The 17,308-nt window shown below is 34.5% G+C and overlaps 1 protein-coding gene across 3 annotated transcripts in view; it reads left to right on the top strand.

Annotated features, from left to right (window-relative positions):
- The first annotated feature begins 1,185 nt into the window (after positions 1 to 1,185).
- The window catches only part of LOC127830978 (uncharacterized), a 51,881-nt gene continuing 35,758 nt past the window's right edge, over positions 1,186 to 17,308 (top strand). For 2 of the 3 annotated variants that reach the window (XM_052355952.1, XM_052355938.1), the window contains exons 1-3: positions 1,186 to 1,259; positions 8,440 to 8,528; positions 9,008 to 9,163. In XM_052355952.1, the coding sequence (XP_052211912.1) occupies positions 8,517 to 8,528; positions 9,008 to 9,163 (168 nt within the window). In that variant the 5' untranslated portion in view covers positions 1,186 to 1,259; positions 8,440 to 8,516. Of the gene's footprint in view, positions 1,260 to 8,439; positions 8,529 to 9,007; positions 9,164 to 16,435; positions 16,580 to 17,308 lie in introns of those variants that run through there. The other variant, XM_052355947.1, reaches the window with a different exon arrangement.

Here is a 17,308-nt window from a genome sequence, read left to right as displayed (position 1 = left end):
ATAGGCTACCGAAGTTATCCAGTTTGATATAAAATGCGCTGGTTGGGCTTGAGCTACGCTGGCCGCAACGCTATTAGACCCATTTTTGCATGACGCGGCTGTTAGTGTGTTTTGAATGCGCCGAAAGAAAACTGCGCGTAAATCAAACATTAACGTACCATATATTTGGATGCTGACTAGATAAAGGCATAAAAAGCAATTTGATGGCACATATGGTGTGATCTTCCCTAGTATAATGTGTATCTACGAACGTTATTGTGTGTCTTGAATATACATGCCCTTAAAAACACACTTTTCATTCGGCAGATATGCGACTAACAAGTGAAAAAATAAAACAAATTCAACCTTTGTTTTCAATTTAATTATTTAAAAATCGTAAATCTTCAATTTTTATTCCACAGTCAGGATTTTCTTCTTACATGGTGATAGTGGCATATGCGTAGCTACTGGTGTGTCGATCATGAAATACACATTCCTGGGAATCATCACCTCTTTTTGCTTCCTATGTTGCATTGTTGGACAGCCTAGGTCTTTAATATTCTGACTACCGGTATTACGGCTTCAAACTACTGATGTTGATGGCCTATGGGTCGAATGGTGTGCTTGCTCTAGGATTGGCCTTGTGAGCGTCTTGTAAAGTTGTGTCCCAACATCATGTGAGTCCCTTGCAGTGTTTCAACAAAGAAAGACATATTATTGTATATTGTCTGCATTTCATACACCTAAGTAGCGCGTACGCGTAATTGTTGGGGTCTCTGTAGTTAGGATTGGGACTACTGCGGATTGTCGCCAGGCATATAAGACTTTTCATAGTCGCAGGGAAGCTCAACGGAATTGAGAGCTAATGCCAGGTGATCATGCATGTTCATTCAACAACATAGTTTGAGAGTTAACAGGCCATGCTTGGCACAGTCAAAGTCTGACAGCAAATTGAGGTTACCCCCTTTAGGTCATCCTATATGTGTGCATTCTTGGATGGGGTTCCCCGAAGGAATTAATTGCTTGTCTTTTGTGGTGAGCATTGTCCGTTTTGCAAGAATAGCAGCATGCCCAGCTCCTTGCAGCGTTTACCACTTACCTGTTTCAACACGTAAAAATTGCCGCCGAGAACCACTCAAACTCTGCCCTGTTAGTTAACATGCTGTTTTTTCTTTCCGATTATTTATTATCATTGAGTTAAAAATAATCAACTTACTTCCGGAAAGATTGTTGACATAATTGCTATGGTTTGCAGTTAAATATTTTTCGGGAAAAATCAGGTGTGATTTCAAAATTTTTATTGCATTTTTGATCAAGTTTCTATACCTAGCTGTCGTATCGGCTGTATATAGCAACTGAGTAAAGATAAAAAATTAATGACAGGGCTCGAATTTAACTTTTCTTTCTACTAGCAAAACATTGCGAGCAGCTTAAATACCAGCTCAGAAAATCAAAAACATTCTCGCAAATTTTGCTAGAAACGAAAATAAAAGCAAGTATGGACAATAGTTTAGTACTATTAGAACTAAATAAAATGTGACATCAACCACAAGTTTTGGTGTTATATATGAAGTTCTTTTTCCCACTTTTTCACTGTTTTCGTGGAAGAATTCAATTTCCGTTTTTTTTTCTCTCAACTCAACGGTTAACTTTGCTTTATATTTCCTATTGTTATGTCAATCTGTGGGCAAAAAGAAACTAGTTATTTTTCGCTTCGACGACATGACTGTTCAGGTTTTTTGTCTTTTATAGTTAACATGTGTGGATAATCGACTGTTTCATTATCTGTGTACCAATACCATCCGCAAATATGGACTATAAGTATACCAGTTTACATACAAGGTGCGAGCTTCCGCATATGGGAATTCGGACGTTCTATTAATTGACCTGCGGTTTAGCATTCACAACGTCGAGCGCATTTAGCATTATAACTCTTTTTTTCACTATTTCTTCACTCGCAAAAAAAATCTAGTGGCTTAAAACTTAACTCGCAATCTGTATTTTTCACTCGCATTTTGCGAGTGTGCGAGTGTTAATTTCGAGCCCTGAATGAATGCCTATTTTGCTGTCTGGTATGATCTAGAGTAGTAGTCTAGACACAGTCGGTATTGAAACAAGTTTTGCCATTTGCGATTATTCTTCTTTTATTGGTAACACTGGTTTAGCCAAACATCTTCATTACTTTAATTATATAAAGACAAGCTCAGAATGAGTGTGTGTCTGTTAAAACTCTTTAACTCTGTTTAAAAGATACTTGTCATTAACATTTTGCAAACAAAAATATCGTGACATTAGGTAGCCTCTTTTCCTGTATCGTCGAGTATCCCAACATCGTGGGAGTTCTAACATCGTGGTATCCATTATTCTCGTGACCTCTCGTTGCGTGCGTTATTTTTCCGCGTGCGACTAATGTCAAAAGTGACAGCGGTTTGTTTATACAGCGTCCAAGAAGAAATTCAACGAAAATGCGATTCAAACAGGTAAACAAGAATAAATGCATTACCACCTTTCTAAAAAATGATATTTTACTATTCCATGTTCATAGCACGTGAAAAATGACCGATATAAATCCCCAAAGTGTTGCCCCCATTTTTTTCGTTTACAGAGCATACGACGTGACCATTCCAGGGCCGCGTATGCAAATGAGTATTTAAATTTTAGGCCAAGCAATTTTTATTTTTGGGTTAAAGTGACTTGATATTTTAGCTGTTTTCTACATTTTATCAATGGTCTGCAATAAAATAGCACTGAGTTAAACGGGTTAAAGTCTCTATGTAAACGCTCAAAATCAACAAAAAATTCGTAAAGTATTTCTTTAAATAAAGTTATCACCTAAACAATCAGTGTTCCTTGTAGCAATAGCCACAATTTCAACGCTAGATGTGGTATGATTACTAGATTGTTGTAGATACAAAATGCTCGTTTTTATTTATTTGTGACCACAATAAATTTCATGTTAATTTCCTGCGATTGTATCTATTGATACGACACATGAACACTTATATGGTACCAAGTTTAAACCATAATTCAAAACGAGCATTTTGTATCCACAAACATCTAGTCTACCAGACCACATCTGGCGTTGCAATTTCTTCAATGACCATAAGGAACAATGATATTTAATTGTTTAGCTTTATTTTACGAAATCTTGTACGATATTTTCGTTGATTTTGGGTAGTAATGTTACTTTATGTAAACGCAGCCAATTATATTATGTAAGGATTGGCGATCCCTTTTACTGCATCCAGCCATTGCTGGTTCCGAGGAATGAGTTCTGTTTTAATGAGACAAACGTAGATAGTGTTTTTGTTATTTTCAGTGTTCAAAAGTTAGAACTTGTTAATCCCACATAAAAAAATTCACAGCTAAATGAAAGTTAATTAGTTACAGTAAACAATTGTTTTGATTGGCCTAAGGCAAAAAATATAACATTTTGAAACTGGAAGTTGATCAATTTTAACCTGGAAGGCTTACCACAAACTTAGGATACACAGGGACGGAGACGCTGAGCAATGGGTATGCAATGAAAAGGTAGATTATGTAATATTTTTCTGCATGTTTTTTGTTTTATCTACCGTAGTAACATTAACCGATAACCGATGTAATACTTAAGTGTTGAACCGCCAAGATCTCTTGACAGTTTACGTCGCGCGAGGCCGACTTTCGTTATTACCACGATGTTAGGATACTCGAGGATATATTCGGCCACTTAAGAGTGAAATTGACTTTTTCTGCTGAATGAAAAGATTTTCAGTGCAAGTGAGACATTTAATTAAACATTTTATACCTTCCCCATAAAAGTATGGCAAAATAATCTACAAGGCAGGTATTTTCTTAGTAACAGGCCAATTCTAGGTGGGCCCCCTAGCAACCCTGATTTGTTGGTATCTTTCCTATCAATCTGTTCAGTCATCATTTTAATAGGAAAACGGTATATATATAGGGGGTTGATAAATCTATAGGAATGGATGAAACTATAGGAAAGAAGGATTTCGACATAGTGGTATTTTTGCCTTTTCTGGTATAATCACACGTGTTGTGTATGCTCAGCTTCAGTCACATATTTTTTCATTTACATACACACAGTTCATTCAACACATGGCCCTATTTAATTTATTTTTTTGCATACAAACGATAAAAAACAAACTCAAACAATAGTTTTCATCCTTTTCAGCTAATTCTTAAATATTCCAAGTCACCATTTGAAATCATTTTCAATGGAATCCAATGGAATCCAAAAGTTGTCATTTCGTCTGTTTTAAACACAGAACATTCCAGAAAAGTCATGTGATGCTTGTAAAATATATACCAGTAGTATACTGTTCAACAGAAAAGGGTTTCCAGTAAAATGGTGTACTGGAAGTCTAATTCTATTAGAATGTTAAAGACATGCAAACTGTCTGACTCACCAATATTCTATCATGAATTTCAAAGTTAAATAACACATGATAGGACATGTTCTGACAGATTTATTTAATGGGTGTACTTGGCATTTTTATGCAACCATTGTTTTCACAGGTAGTTAGCGTGTGGCTATGATATAAATTACTAAATACATCATTTAGTTAGTCCAACTTGTTGACGCTCTCAAATATTAAGCTACTTTTTACATTAAAAATATGTGGCGCGTGCAACCGGGCAGGCATTCAAAATGTGTTGGACATTTTTCCTTCTTTGTCTATATTGTTGCGCAAGGATTTTGTGCGCAACATTCAGGCCCGATATCAGACATTTAATATCAATGGATTGCAATAATATTTACATACCTCGGTAGATAATTCATTTCTCGATTATGTTCCGTAAAAATTATGTAATAACGCTTTGAATTTTGCACGCCTGAGCAATTTAAATCCAACCACTATTCATATTTTCAATATCTCTCGATTCGCTCGCTGTGTAGATATAAATCGATAACACAGCCTCGATGTAAAGCATGTGGAATAATAAACTGCGTTAAATACAGTTTGCGTTTGTCTGTTGTGGTGCAGAGCGTTATATAGTAAACCGATGTTATTATACTTTTCTGGATTTATTAAGCCTTGATTTTTCTAAAATGACAATTAAAAAGTTCTAAAATAAATAACATCTTTTATTTTTAAACGGTACATAAATAATAGTGATGCAGATCGTACAGTATACTGTTCTATGTAACGTAGAATGTAAGTACATAAAACAACACAGACAGAGGTGCGAAAAAGACATGCATAAACAGTTGCTGAAACTTAGAAGAGTGAATAGAAACTACACCATATCTGTTTTGAACATATGCTTATTAAATCGACAAAGATGAGCATACTAGATCTACTTAGGTAAAAGTTGGCGTTAAAAGCTCATGTTAAATAAAATTACGCGTACACGTTACACCGTAATTCCTTCTTCTAATTGGTTCATATTTAAATCAGTTTCATGACATGGCGACAGGTCAGTGATTGTTTTGCGACTTAAGCAGAAGTTTAACTGAAGAATGTATGCCTTTCTAACTTCCATTCAAAGATATTTGAGATAAAAATGGACTTTTGAACTAAAACATTATGAGTTGGTAATGTTATTTCGCAATTTTACGCAAATTGATGAAAATTTGAACTTTCTGGTGTCCAACACATATTGGACTTTTCCCTGATAAGACGATCCAAAGAATTTAGCCCATATAAAAAGTATCTCTAAATTCTTTGCGCGTCTTATAAATAAGACTAATCATTAAGTATGACAAATTATCGAATTATAACGAAATATCAACTTCTCTGAAAAAAGCAAATCACTATCAAATACATATATTTTTTATAGTGATTTTTTTTAAAGAAGTTGATTATTTTCCTAATTTGATTATATTTCATTCAAAATGATATTTTCACTTATCAATATCATAGCCACATGCTAACCACCAGTGATTGTTATAGGTTTGAATGATAGATCCATTTGTCTATTGAGCGTGCACATAAGAATATAAAATAATCATAGGACAGCAATATGAAAATGGTTATAATGAACATTACACTAGATGATTTTCAAATAAAATAGATATTCCAGTTGAAATTGTATTGCAAAAGTGTCCCATTATATCTGGACTGGTTTACTTAACTTTTTTTTGCTGTATAATGGAGTTGATTGTGACAGTTGAAAATACCCTACATGATGCACAGAACATGCGCAATAAGCGACTTTCATCTTTTTCAAAGGTACACAAACTTTCACATGTCAGCAGTTGGTATTTGTGACAACTTTTATTTGTAATGTATTTGTTTTGAATTAGCAACATTGATTTTATGTATCTTTAATATGCATTTTTATGATCATAAATCGATAGAACACTTACACCGTCGAAATTACCTCACATCAGGATACATATCGTAGGTCTTGTTGAGTTGTGGGTTCTTATTTAGTTATGGGTATAGAGATTGCCTGAAATCCCTTGATAGAACATTCACACATGATTCAGTCATTATGGAAAAGGGTTTTGACAACACAGTCACCATCGTTTTACTGATCCAAAAATTAAACAAGAACAGGACCTGGTAAATATTGTAATTTATGAGAACTCGATACATTGTTATAAAATATTTCTTCCTTTGTGTATTTTTTATATGGGACAACCAATCAGAATGCACAGCTCAAGAAGAACCATCTCCACCCTCTGATTGATGATAGTGGGGATTGTTTTTTCATGGCTCTTTGTCAAGTTTTCTCTCATTCAACATGATTTTATATATTTATTTGAATATATTGGGCTTCTGGGCTCATATAATATCCAAGGTACATTACTTACACCTGTGGTTTGACACTATCAACACAGTCAATTATTTTGATGTTAGCAGACAATAAACATTTTTAAGAAATGCAACAAATATAAAGACCAAAGGTTAATTATTATGTTTACATTGAAATATGGCCATATATTTATAAAATATTTGAGATGTAACATCATGTAAGATATCCCACGACTCAACAAGCATATAGCATACCTTTTACTGTATTCTATTCCAGATGTATGGCCTTCATCATTTTATTTCACAAAACACATAACTTCTTTGCATTTGAAATTTAAACCAACTCATATTTAAGCCAGGAATGCTATTTGACTGCAGTGCAATAATAAGGCTTTGTTACATCAAGTCTGCTTTTTTTTTCAAAAAGAACATACACTGCAGGAAAAGGTTAGTGTTATTCCTTATACAGTGATAAACAGCATCAAGTATTGGTCTTGTGATGATCTGGCACAGTTGTTATTAATTACTTATTTGTACCCATCAAACTGCATGTAGACGTCTTATTTACTATAATAGACAAACTGAATTTCTACCTTCCTAAATTCTCACTAAGGCAGGGAAAGTCATTTTAAAATTTGATAGTCTGAACAGGCAACTAGCTTTTACAAAGTTTTAAACAGTTTTTTAGCAATTTATCAGTTTGTTAAAAAACAAACACATTCAGGCTCATATAAGGGCATAATACACAAAAAGGTAAGAACAAAAATTATATATTATTGTCTGTTTTTTTGTTGTTATAATTAAGTATAAGATAATTATCACCCTGGTTCTGGGCTACCGGTACTTAAAATTAGGACAGGCTACCAAAGTACTAGAGGCAAGAGGCTGCATTTGTAAGCGTGTACCAAAGTACTAGAGGCAAGAGGCTGCATTTGTTAGTGTGTACCAAAGTACTAGAGACTAGAGGCTACATTTGTTAGCATGTACCAAACTACTAGAGGCTAAATTGGTTCGTGTGAAGACTGAAGTTAAATAAGTTGACTAAATATTGTAGTTTTTATAGTTAAAGAAATAATTTAAAACTAAATTTAGATCCTGGGCTACCTAAAACAGTAATGTGGACGCTGACTGGTGTGTGCATAGAGGGCCTTATGTTGGATATGCACTTAATTACAGTGTTGTTGTTATTTCAAAACAAAGTTGTGGTTGCTGATAGTTACAGGTACGTCTTAATAACCTGGTATAGGACTGCTGTCCACCTTAATTCTCTTGTTTATATCAGATTAAATTTTTGCTGCACTCTTTCAACAACAATGCCACCTTGGCTGAGGATACAGCTTCTCATTTAGGAGGCAGTTTTATACTACCTTGCCATTAGTGATCATCATGTGGAGAAGGTGTATTTTCCCATACACCTGTAGTTATCTCAAGGTCAAAGGTAAAGGCAACAACTTGGACAATACAGATTGTCAAGTGTGTAACTTCATTATTTATCATAATTTAGCATAAATGATTCAAAGGTTTATACAGCATTTTGCAGAGGTAGAAGTTGCATCATGGTCTCAAAGGTCAAGGTCATGCTGGTAAAAGTTCAAATATGGATAAAGATAAGCTTTGAAAATAAAAAAACTACTATTTTTTTGTATGATGACATACTGTTTGCCTGAATCTTGGGGAAACATCTACTTAAATTGAAATATGATTATATAATAGCATCATTTATTGCATATGCAATGTAAATATATTTGTTTTTCAGACTGTCCAGTATATTTCCTGTTTGATAACATCTGTCAGCCTTCATTAAGAGACAGTTAATGGTTACAAGCACCCAAAATGACAGATAAGGTAAATACACAAGATATTTGTATTTTCTGTTATTATTTAGTTTTATCTAGTACAGCTAGACTGAGGTATCATAAACATAGTTAAAGCAATTAAATATAATTCTTCCCGTTAAGTGCAGAGCTCCTATTGAGCATTGACGCACTTTGACATTACAATGAGTCCTTTTCTTGGGAAGACCAGTTCTTGGTGTCTTTGAGAGACATCTTAAGAACCCTCCCAAATTTGGGATCGAACCCATGACATCCGGCTTGCTAGTCGGACACCATATCCACTATGCCAATCTTTCAATAGTTAATTGTTCATCCAACTGTAAGAGATAATAATTTTTATATATTAAATTTGAGAGATTTAATCATTCTTGTATATATAAACATTTTAGTATTTATATTACTGATATGTCTTTAAATAAATGTCTTTCGTTTAAAGATCTTAATTACAGCTATAATTTGCATATCTATATAACATTTCTTTTTTTTCAGATTATTGCTCGACCGGGGAACTTTGAACATGTCACTAAAATGAGCAGGGTTGATCAAGGATTTGCGCAACCAAAATCAAGTCCTAAGCCACTGTTTCGTCAGCTACCGATAAAACTTTATGAGGTCCATTCCGAACCTAAGCCGGATTTCATCAGAGTATGCTTTATTCCTTGTTATTGAAGGTTTTAATAGACGTATCAGATTATGAAATTTCCAAAAGAATTTACTGTTCTAATAGCGAGATTGATTTTTGCAAGTTAGAATTTAAACCTGTGCGTCTAAACAGGCAGGTTAAAGTGGGCAAGCACAAGAAACAAATTCAATTATCATGTTATTTACAAAATTAGAGAAAGAGAAACATTTAAATATTGAACAAAACAGATAAAATACAGGTGATAAAAACAATATTGTCCCATTATTACTATGAATTCCATCTTTGCCAGCAATAGCCCTGTGGTTTAAAACATGGCAACAACCCCCCTTACTAAGTTGTTACTCTTATTTAAAGTTATTTTCATTTTAATGTAGGCAACAGCTGACTTGGAAATGGACAACACAATGTCGCGAAGCTCAATGTTTAAAATTAAAACGGACACAAAATCAGTTGAAAATGCACGTTGTTTAAAAAAAGTGAATAGTCATCATAAAAAAGGAAAGAAACAGAAAAAGGTGATCAATATATACGCACTAGTAGCACCATTAGTAAGTTTTCAATATATAGGCACTAGTAGCGCCATTAATTAGGTGATCAATATATAGGCACTAGTAGCACCATTAATTACGGTGTGATCAATATATAGGCACTAGTAGCGCCATAAATTAGGTGATCCGTATATAGGCACTAGTAGCGACATTAATAAGGTGATCAATATATAGGCAGTAGTAGCATCATTCATTAGGTGATGAATATAAAGGCACCAGTAGCACAATTAAGTAGGTCATTAATATATAGGCACCAGTAGCACAATTAAGTAGGTCATCAATATATAGGCACCATACGCACAATTAAGTAAATCATCAATATATAGGCACCAGAAGCACAATTAAGTAGGTCATCAATATATAGGCATCAGTAGCACAATTAAGTAGGTCATCAATATATAGGCACTAGTAACACCATTAATTAGGTGATCAATATGAAGACGCACCATAAATAAGGTGATCAATATATAGGCATTAGTAGCGCCATTAATTAGGTGATCAACATGAAGGCATTAGTAACACCAATAATTAGGTGATCAATATATAGGCGCTAGTAGCACCATTAATAAAGTGGTCACTATGAAGGCATAAGAAGCACCATTATATAGGTGATCAATATATAGGCGCTAGTAGCACCATTAATAAGGTGATAAATATGAAGGCATTAGTAGCACCATTATATAGGTGATCAATATAGAGGCGCTAGTAGCACCATTAATTAGGTGATCAATATGAAGGCATTAGTAGCACCATTAATTAGGTGATCAATATAAAGGCACTAGTAGCGCCATTAATTAGGTAATCAATATGAAGGCATTAGTAACGCCATTAGCTAGGTCATCAATATATATGCACTAGTAGCACCATTTATTAGTATGCCCCCCTTCGAAGAAAAGGGGGTATTTTGCTGTGCACATGTCTGTCGGTCTGTCGGTCCGTCCTCCAGGTGGTTTCCGGATGATAACTCAAGAACGCTTAGGCCTAGAATCATGAAACTTCATAGGTAGATTGATCATGACTCTCAGATGACCCTTATTGATTTTCAGGTCACTAGGTCAAAGGTCAAGGTCACGGTGACCCCAAATAGTAAAATGGTTTCCGGATGATAACTCAAGAACGCTTATGCCTAGGATCATGAAACTTGATAGGTAGATTGATCATGACTCACAGTTGACCCCTATTGATTTTCAGGTCACTATATCAAAGGTCAAGCTCACGGTGACCTGAAATAGTAAAATGGTTTCCAGATGATAACTCAAGAACGCTTATGGCTACGATCATGAAACTTCATAGGTACATAGCTCATGACTGGCAGATGACCTTATTGATTTTGAGGTCACTAGGTCAAAGGTCAAGGTCATGGTGACCTGAAATAGTAAAATGGTTTCCTGATGATAACTTAAGAATGCTTATGCCTAGGATCATGAAACTTCATAGGTACATTGATCATGATTCGCAGATGACCCCTATCGATTTTGATGTCACTAGGTCAAAGGTCAAGTTCACGGTGACCGGAAATAGTTAATTGGTTTCCGGATGATAACTCAAGAACGCTTATGCCTAGGATCATGAAACTTAATAGGTACATTGATCATGACTTGCAGATGACCTCTATTGATTTTCAGGTCACTAGGTAAAAGGTCAAGGTCACGGTGACCCAAATAGTAAAATGGTTTCCGGATGACAACTCAAGAACGGTTATGCCTAGGATCATGAAACTTGATAGGTAGATTGATCATGACTCACAGTTGACCCCTATTTATTTTCAGGTCACTATATCAAAGGTCAAGCTCACTGTGACCTGAAATAGTAAAATGGTTTCCGGATGATAACTCAAGAACGCTTATGGCTACGATCATGAAACTTCATAGGTATATTGATCATGACTGGCAGATGACCCCTATTGATTTTGAGGTCACTAGGTCAAAGGTCAAGGTCATGATGACCTGAAATAGTAAAATGGTTTCCGGATGATAACTTAAGAACGCTTATGCCTAGGATCATGAAACTTCATAGGTACATTGATCATGACTCGCAGATGACCCCTATCGATTTTGATGTCACTAGGTCAAAGGTCAAGTTCACGGTGACCTGAAATATTAAAATGGTTTCCGGATGATAACTGAAGAACGCTTATTCCTAGAATCATGAAACTTCATAGGTAGATTGATCATGACTCGCAGATGACCCCTATTGATTTTCAAGTCACTAGGTCAGAGGTCAAGGTCACAGTGACCCGAAATAATAAAATGGTTTCCGGATGATAACTTAAGAACGCTTATGCCTAGGATCATGAAACTTCGTTAGGTAGATTGATAATGGCTTGCAGATGACCCCTATCTATTTTCAGTTCACTAGGTCAAAGGTCAAGGTCACGTTGACCTGAAATAGTAAAATGGTTTCCGGATGACAACTCAAGAACGCTTGTGGCTAGGATCATGAAACTTCATAGGTACATTGATCATGACTGGCAGATGACCCCTATTGATTTTCAGGTCACTAGGTCAAAAGTCAAGGTCACAGTGACAAATAACATATTCACACAATGGCTGTCACTACAACGAAGAGCCCATATGGGGGGCATGCATGTTTTACAAACAGCCCTTGTTTATATTCAGACTTTGTGTCACCAAACATTCAATTACACCTATGTACACCATGTAAAGTATACAGTTTGTACAATTTGTCAGCAATATAGTAGTGTATGCTTTGTATCTTTTATCATGAAAACATCTCAAATTTTCTTTTTGGAGTATAGAAGAACAGTTGATAAGTATACAGTCCAACCTGTCCCAGCGACCACCTTTTAATAGAGACCACCTGTCCATAAAGACCACAATGATTTCCTCCCGAACTATATATTGTACCTGCAAATAAAGCCCACCTTCGAACAAAGACTGAGGACCGCCATTTTACATTCCCAAATGTCCCTTTTGAAACCTAACAAAGACCACTTCAATCATAAAAATCTATGATTTCGCAACTTTCAATAACAAATATGGCCACCATGACACTGTGATAGTCATGTGATACACATCTAACCAGTAGACTCGTCGGTCACTATGGAGACCGCAACGACCAAATCCCTTAAGTGGTCTTTATTTACAGGTTAGACTATATATCATATTGAATATCCTAAATATCCTACTTCATCTAGAAGTGCATGCTTTGTTTCTTGAAATCTATAACCGTCTTTTTTTGAATATAGAAAATAAGTTGATCAGCCATATGCCAAAACAAATTGGGAGGCATTTTGTTGTTTTCATCTGTATTTCTGTATAGCTGTAACTAATATGGGATATTAAATGCCATCCCTTTTGTCTCGAAACATGTGTCATGGTGGTGTTAGTGTGTGTTTTAGGATCTGTGTTTGTCACATATAAAGTTATATCAAAGCTATAATTTAATAAGTATTCACTGAATTCATGTTTAATTTATGTGGGGTAATAAGTTTGAGTTGTGTTCGTATTGTGGACTTACCATTTTTAAATTATTAAATCAGTCACTTATCAAAGCGAATCTGAAGTAAGACTGTTGAATTGTTGCGAGCTTTAGGTTCTTCACGCTTTATATTATAACTTGTTGTCCACATCTTGAGCTTATAAGTTTGCAATTTTATTAGTCTTTGGGGCCTTATTTCATGTGTTAATGTCTTCTCTACAGACATCCAGTCCTATTGCAGAAGGACATGTAAGTTTTACATGTGGTTATGGAATCGATCTGATTGTTTTTCAGTAGTTTCGTGTACTGGTTTTTGGTGTGTTTTGGGGTTTTATGTAGATTTACTGTTTGATAATAACTTTACACAGCATTTTTTAATGATTGATGGATACATATATATTTCACACTTTAAGGATTATACGATTCAAATTAGTTGGAGCTTAATATATGTTTGTTTATGTAATTAATAGAAATTTTGTTATTTAATTATTGTTTTTAGATCTCTGGATGAGCCTTTTAGCTAGTTTGAACACTACAGGTTACAGTTTTTGCTCATTCTCGATGCAACTCGTTCAGAAGATTAATCTTGACAATTTTTAGGCCTGGTTTAAATCTCGGTCAAGTGTGTTCAAAATGTAGGTTATCAGATCAAATATAAGAGGAACATTATTACCACTCAAGAAGCCACATGTATGACTCAATCTTCTCAAAACTTGGTACTAATGTTTATTCTGATAATATTTTGGCCATAAGTATGAATCTGAGTGGATTATAAAAACATTATCATTATGTAATCTGGAAAAAACACACACAAAAAACAATGTTCTTACCGGTACTTCAGCTCAGTTCTGCTATGGGTTACATTTTCTGCACATGGTATGTTACACAATTAATTTGTCTGTGGTGAACAAGTTTGGGCCATTATTACCTTCTTGGTTCTGATTCACATATGCACTAAACATGTCAGCTATTGAAAATATTTGCGCTGATGGTATCAGTGGCAATTTTCTTTAATATCCTTAATTGTTTCACAAATGTAATACCAATTAATAAGATCGCAGCTGTGGTTTGGGTTCCACAGCACAAAACATTTTGCTACATGGTTTGGATAATGTAAGTAAATATTTTGGTTTTAAAAAATCAGTCTAAGGAAATTAAAAATGTTGGCTGTTTAACAAATTCTGGAAACTTGTCTATCATCTTTTCGTTCAACTATTTTTTTAAATTTTTATTTAAGATGTAATTTTTGAACAAAAAAATAAGCATTAAGTAGGCTAAGAATAGTTTGAATATTATTTGGGTGGAGATGGGCTTGGTTGATGTATGAGTGCATTAAAAAGTGTACGTTCTGTAGTTTTAATACTCCAAAATCAATATTAATTGTGTGACTTTTTATTAAAAACCAAGAAATGATTTTGCAGTAATGTATAAGATCATGGCAATTTATGTCGCACATACAGTAATTTTTAGCTAGGCTGTTTTAGGGGAAGACCCGAGGTATTGTCATAGCCAGCTTGTCCTCCTTGAACTTAGGGTCCGCGTTTAGGTTTCAAAATCTGCGTTTAGGTTTCGAAAAATGTTCATAACTTCTCTGTCCCTTGAGATATAACCTTCATATTTGGTATGCATGTGTATATGGACAAGGTCTTTTCATGCACACAAACATTTTGACCCCTGTGACCTTGACCTTGAACTTAGGGTCCGCATTAAGGTTTCGAAATCTGCATTTAGGTTTCGAAAAATTCTCATAACTTCTATCAAAGTGTTTATAGGGGGCATATGTCATCCTATGGTGACAGTTCTTGTTAGCTCACATATGTAGTGTTTAATTGAGCTTTTCTGATAAAGTGGTGTTTTTCATCCATCATCAATCAATCCATGCTAGCTTGCCAGCATGCTTTCAAGTTTTAATATTGTCATAGTTAATATCAAAGCTGTGTCATACAGCATACGGAAAAAGAAAGCAATATAGAAACAAGAGTTATAACACAAAAATCACAACATCTGCACATAACAGTTTAGGTTCTACATAACTCATGTGGGCAACCCAGGGCCGTTAGATCCTCTTGTCTTAATTATTTTTTTTAAATCAAAAACATTTTTGGTGATAGAACTCTAGCTTATTGTTCTTTGTTTGTCCTTAAATTATATATTTATTAATTAAATCTTTTGTTTAAATGAACTTTTGCCACTTATCTACTGTATTAGAAATTTTCCATACACACAGGGCATTTATGTTCTATTTTCATTGATCATTTCAGCATGAAACAAGGTAAGCCTGTTTCTCAACCCTTATAAAAACGTGCCATTAGGCATAGAAAGTTGTTTGTTGCTTTAAAACTTAAATGACCCTAATTTTTAATTCAAACCCTATTTGTTTTTAAATGCAGGCTTTTAATCATATTTAGAACATTGTGTTGTATAAGCTTATTTTACATATTAAACTTTTACATATTAAGAAAGACTGTTGCATAGAGTTTTGGAAGATTTCTGGCTGTAAACATTCTTTTTATGCCCCCGGTAGGATGGCATATTGCATTAATTTTGAACTGTCTGTCAGTCTGTCCATCCGTCCGAAAAAACTTAAACATTGCCAAAAACTCTCACGGAGCTGCACATTTTGAGTGGTGAAAGGTGAAGTTCAAGGCCATCCTTCAAGGTCAAATGTCTAATATATGGCGTCTGTCTGTCTGTCCAAAAGCTTTAACATTGGCCATAACTTTTTTACTATTGAAGATAGCAACTTGATATTTGGCATGCATGTGTACCTCATGGAGCTGAACATTTTGAGTGGTGAAAGGTGAAGGTGAAGGTCATCCTTGAAGGTCAAATGTCAAATATATGGCGTCTGTCTGTCCGAAAACTTTAACATTGGCCATAACTTTTTCAATATTAAAGATAGCAACTTGATATTTGGCATGCATGTGTATCTCATGAAGCTGCACATTTTGAGTGGTAGAAGTTCAAGGTCAAGGTCATCCTTCAAGGTCAAAGGTAAAAAAGTTAATCAAAGCGGCATTCTCATGAAGCTGCACATTTTGATTGGTGAAAGTTCAAGGTCAAGGTCATCCTTCAAGGTCAAAGGTCATTTTTTTTTTATTTCAAAGCGGCGCAATAGGGGGCATTGTGTTTCTGACGAACACATCTCTTGTTTTTAGATAATGGAATCAAACAACTTATTTTGTAAGTGATTCATTTTTCGCGTCAAGCAAAATAAACAAACTTATATAAATCTCTTATCAAGTGTTCCATACATCCTATTCTCATACTTTGTTTTGGAAAAAACACACACAACATAAACATAATTACTGTTAAGAAAGACAACATATCGTGTACAGAAAATAAAAAAAGATGATTTCATTATACTTCACGTTTTCTTTCACACGTTTTTAACTTTTTTTTTTCAGGCATGTACAAAGGCAACCTTTTGTAAGTAAATTGTCAAAAAACTTATTTAACTCCTACATACTAAACCATGTTATTTTTGTTTCACGTTTTTTTACATATTGTGAACATGATTATTCTAATCAAATTAATATCATGTCATAACTATAGTGTGATTAAACATTTGGTGGTTGTTACCTCCATATTGCAAGAGCTCATAGACATTTATCCATAGGGACAAATGTTAACTTAATAGTGCAAACTATCATAGAAATTGGCAGGAATAAAATATTATATTATTCTAAGCCTTGCCTGATATATTACAAAAAGATCAGGCAGTAACCTGTTATTCTCCATATATATGTGCCTTCATAACTTTTATTTTAGTATCACACTCATACAATGATAACATACAGTGCTTTGTAAACAGACATATATATTTTTTTTCCCACTATTTGATGGCTGCCTATTTTCTCTAATTCTGTCAAAGACAGCCTTAGATATATTTTTTGCAGAGTTTGTACATGCAATTATGAATTCATCAAATACATAGATTTTACTTATTCTGAGTAACAAAGCGTTCACAGATCTTGTTTCTGTACAAAACAACCTGATCACAATTAAGAAATGCAATTTATCCTGCAAGTGGACTCATGGTGTTCATTAAATTGAATGGAGAGGCTTCATTCATGTCAAGTTGCCAGCCTTAGACTTGGAAATGACATTGCATTGGAAATGAACTCGGAACTATGTGAGACATTTGTGCTAATGAAT

Source organism: Dreissena polymorpha, chromosome 1, assembly GCF_020536995.1.
Source record: "Dreissena polymorpha isolate Duluth1 chromosome 1, UMN_Dpol_1.0, whole genome shotgun sequence".
NCBI classification, from domain to species: Eukaryota; Metazoa; Mollusca; class Bivalvia; order Myida; family Dreissenidae; genus Dreissena; species Dreissena polymorpha.
The sequence above is the reverse complement of the archived record's forward strand: the minus strand, read 5'-3'. Positions and strand labels throughout refer to the sequence as shown.